The sequence below is a fragment of the Convolutriloba macropyga genome, chromosome 9, assembly GCF_964194025.1.
Source record: "Convolutriloba macropyga chromosome 9, txConMacr16.3, whole genome shotgun sequence".
NCBI lineage: Eukaryota > Metazoa > Xenacoelomorpha > Acoela > Convolutidae > Convolutriloba > Convolutriloba macropyga.
The window spans coordinates 37,940,003-37,944,044 of NC_134476.1; the positions used below are offsets into that span (position 1 = coordinate 37,940,003).

The 4,042-nt window shown below is 37.2% G+C and overlaps 1 protein-coding gene across 1 annotated transcript in view; it reads right to left on the reverse strand.

Moving 5' to 3' along the window:
- The window catches only part of LOC142346206 (uncharacterized), a 144,776-nt gene extending 143,634 nt beyond the window's left edge, over nt 1-1,142 (reverse strand). Inside the window, exon 1 of the mRNA XM_075398718.1 lies at nt 1,137-1,142. Within this exon, the coding sequence (XP_075254833.1) occupies nt 1,137-1,142 (6 nt within the window). The remainder of the gene's footprint in view (nt 1-1,136) is intronic.
- Between the last annotated feature and the right edge of the window lie 2,900 nt (nt 1,143-4,042).

A 4,042-nucleotide genomic window follows, 5' to 3' on the forward strand; every position in this document is an offset into this window, starting at 1 on the left:
GATCGGAGGTCATTTTGTTCTGAAAAGTCTGATCATAGGCGGATTCGAGCGCACTTGGGTCTGACCAGAGGCAATTTCGAGCGCAATTGGGTCTGATCATAGGCGGATTCGAGCGCACTTTTGTCTGATCAGAGGCGACTTCGAGCGCAATTGGATCTGATCATAAATGTCTTCAAACTCAATTGGGTCTGATCAGGGACCATTTCGAGCGCATTATTTTTTTTCATTTTTTTTTGGTTTTTTACTGAAAGATGTTGGTTCTGTCAAGAGGCAGCCAAAAAAGCAGCTTTCCGATCAGAGACTCATCTAAAGTCCGATAGCTCTGATCAGAAAAAAAGAGTCCAGCAGATAGCTGAGGCCGGTCCCCTTTAGAAGAAATTTTGATCAACTGGAGACCACGACGTTTCTTATGGAAAGCTGTCTTAACTCATCCATTGAGTCAGAATTATAAACTAATCGGTACACTAAATAAAATTTGTTCTCAACAGTTGGGTTTTGTTTTCTTTAGCAATACTTTTAAAATTGATTTTTCCTTGATGAATTAACTATTGCAAACATCAGTTTTTATGAAATGAATATATTATAGCAAAATTAGAAGATTTTTTATAAGTGAAATCTGTTTCTGATCAGACTATTTCGAGCGCACTTGAGTCTGGTCAGAACCGGTTTGGAGCGCACGTCAGTCTGATCATAAATAGCTGCAAGCGCAAATGGGTCTGATCATAACTGCTTCGAGCGCAATTGGGTCTGATCATAACCTCTTTGAGCGCATTTGAGTCTGATCATAGTCTGATTAAGATCTGGGCAATGGTCTGAATTTGAGTCTGGACCATGGTCTGAAGATGGTCTGATCAGAACACCTTCGGTCTGAAAAGTCTGGTCAGAGACCTTTTGTGTCTGGAAAGTCTGATCAGAGGTCACTTGGGTATGGAAAGTCTGATCAGGGTGAATTTCCGTCTGGAAGTTCTGATCAGAGATAATTTCGGTCTGGAAAGTCTGATCAGAAGCAAATTTGGGTCTGGACCTCAACCTGGGTATTTTTGTGACTGGGCCGTCTTTACACTGTCTGGAGGGAAACAGCTTGGAGTGCAGCATCCGGCTAAATGATACTCATCATCCGTTATGTTCCGACCTACATCCATCGTTGCCGGATGGTGTACACGGTCCTTTTTATATATTCCTATTTCTAAAAAGATAGAGAAAAATTGATTATGCAAATGAATTCGTAGAAACGTTTTCACTTCTTTTTTTCTGTAGATTGCTGGAATAAAAACGGTAAACCTTGGTTTCAACAAATTGTGGTCTTTGACCTTCGAGAGTCTTACAGAAAAGAATTGGGGTTGTTCTCACTGATTTTGACAACCCAGGATTAGAAATTGCTCAAACTTAAGTATTTGTTCAAGTTTGTGAATTCGTTTGTTTGTTCTTTTCTGTCTTTGATTCGGTTTTGCAGGAAAATTCTCAAAACTAGGAGATTTAATTGAAACATTTGAGTTTTAGAACAGAGTTGTTTCATTGATTCGGGTATGTACAAAGTATTTGAAAAAGAAAATTAAATGATTTGGAGCACCAATTATTCTAGTAGAGATTTAAAAAAGGATTGTCAATTTAAAACTTTCTTACGAACGTTTTGGAACTCTGAGTTCAACGTCAGGTTATAAACAATACAAAATGCTAAAATGAAAAACCAGAAAATAAAATGCAAATCACTAAAATTAATCATTCAAGGAAATTTAAAACAAATTTTTACATATCTACAATCGTATCTACAAAAAATTTACATCTGAGTAAAAATACTTTTTCGATTTGATGTAGCAGTTGCATATCGACATGTTTTTTATTAAACAACCTATATATATGTATATATATATATATATATATATACATATATATATATATATATATATATATATATATATATTGCTTTAAAATTACCTTGGTTTTGTTCAATTGTAAAGTTGAAATTTTCGTTTCTTAACGTGTCTTTCAAAATGGATTTTCATCTCCAAACTAAGCTTTCAGTGTCAATTCTACTGTTCGGTATTCGTCGCGCGTGTTGATGGCTGGTTTCAATGTTCTTATATAGAGCGCCTCTAGTGTCATTAACTTAGATTGGTTGCTGCATTGGTCTAATATCTTCCACTGGAAAGCTGTTTTATCACCGTTGCACTCGATTGCATATACTCCATCGGTGAGTCCGCCTTCCCGTGCTCTGCAACCCTTGCGGTAATATGTCGGCATGTCTGCCCTACATAGATGGATTTGCATCCATTACAAGTAAGTTCCTAAACCACGTGGGATTTGAGATCCTTATGAAAGCTAGACTTGAAGCTAGGTAAACAGCTCTTAAATTTCCGAGTGGTGGAAATCGTTTGTACAATATGAATTTTGTTCAACTTCTTTACAAATTCATTAGAGATGTTGCCTCTGTACTGTAATACAAATTGTTGTTTCTCAGTATTTTCCTGTTGTTTTACGGCTACACCCGCGTTATATCTATTTCGTTTTCTTTTTTCTTTCATTCGCAGCTGGTTAATTGTATCCTTGACAATATTCCCTACCCAATGCCTACGATATTGATTACGTTCCCAAATTTTTTCATTTTTTTTCAATGCTTCATGGAACGCATCCCAATTGCTGTTGGCTCGGAACAAGCTGTAAATTGTTCCCTGTAATATGCTTTTCTTATGTTGTAGGGGTTTACAGCTACGATAGTTCAGAATTGTCCAATATATGATGGTTTTTAATACCATGTGCAAAAAATGTCCCCCCCCGGTTGTACGTTAATTGACATGTCCAGAAATGGCTAACTGTTTTTATCATCTGTTGTTTCTAATGTAAATTGGATATTTGGATGGAGGTTATTGACCGCATCTAACAGCTATTTTGGGTCGCCTTTAACTGTTCTCACAATATCGTTAGCATATCTTACAAAACTTCAGTTTCGGACGAATGGTTAATGATAGTCGGATCATTTTCACGACAGAATGAGCACATCCAGAACTGGTTTTCCATGCTATCATATTCTGTGTTACTGATTTGCTGACATTTTGCGTGGAACCATCAATTACAAACTTCACACTCAACACTCCTGGAACGTGCTGTCATACGGAGTTCGCAATTGAGACAAGAGGAAGATTTTGTGTTTGTTTTACATTTAGGTGTCTGTAATTTCAGTTGTGGCTCCCACGATTTCATCCAAAGGTTTGCCAAAATCACCGCCAAGGACGCACTCATTGCCAACGCGTCTTTCTGACAGTACCAACTTTCGTTGCATTTCGAATGGATGTTGGTCACGGCTAATTCAAGCAGACGTTTCATTGTTCTTCTAGTTATGTCTGGTTTATTATCCCTAGCATAAACGATCGCAGGGCAACGTTAATGCCTTCTTTTACGGGATCGTTGGTGTATAAACTTTTTACATCTAATGATAGGATTTGTTCGTCTTTTTCAAGTTTTATTTGCTCCAGAGTCTTTCGTGCGTCATTAGTGTTAGTTTTTATGTTTGCTCCTTCAATCTTTTGGAAAAAGGGTGTTAGAAACTTGTTATGTTTATGGTAACAACTTCCCGGGATAGAGAGAACAGGTCACTGAGTGGTTTCTTTTTTGTCTACTTTAGCTAATCCATACAACATTGCCGGTTGCGCACCAGTGGACCTTAAAGCTTCGTAAACCTTAACCGGTATCTTCCTTTTTCCCTCATATCCAAAAGTTCTTTGTTTAGTTTTTTTTTCATTTTTCATTAGGATATTATCAAAACTCTTTTCAAGTTTTCTGAACTGTTCGCAATCTAAAACTTTTTCCAGTTTTTCTTTGTACGTGCACCTTTTCATAACACAAAACCCTACACTCTTATCAAAAGGAACAGCAATCAGGGCGTTATCACGCAGATATTTTTGCACTTTTGCTAATGCTCTATCGAAAGGTGTTTCTCTGATGTTTTTTTGAGTACCATTTTGCTGCCGCTTGAATTTCGAACAATTTTTCACCTGGTACATTGTTCTCACGCAGATTTCTTATCAAACTGTTTATGTCCGCCAAG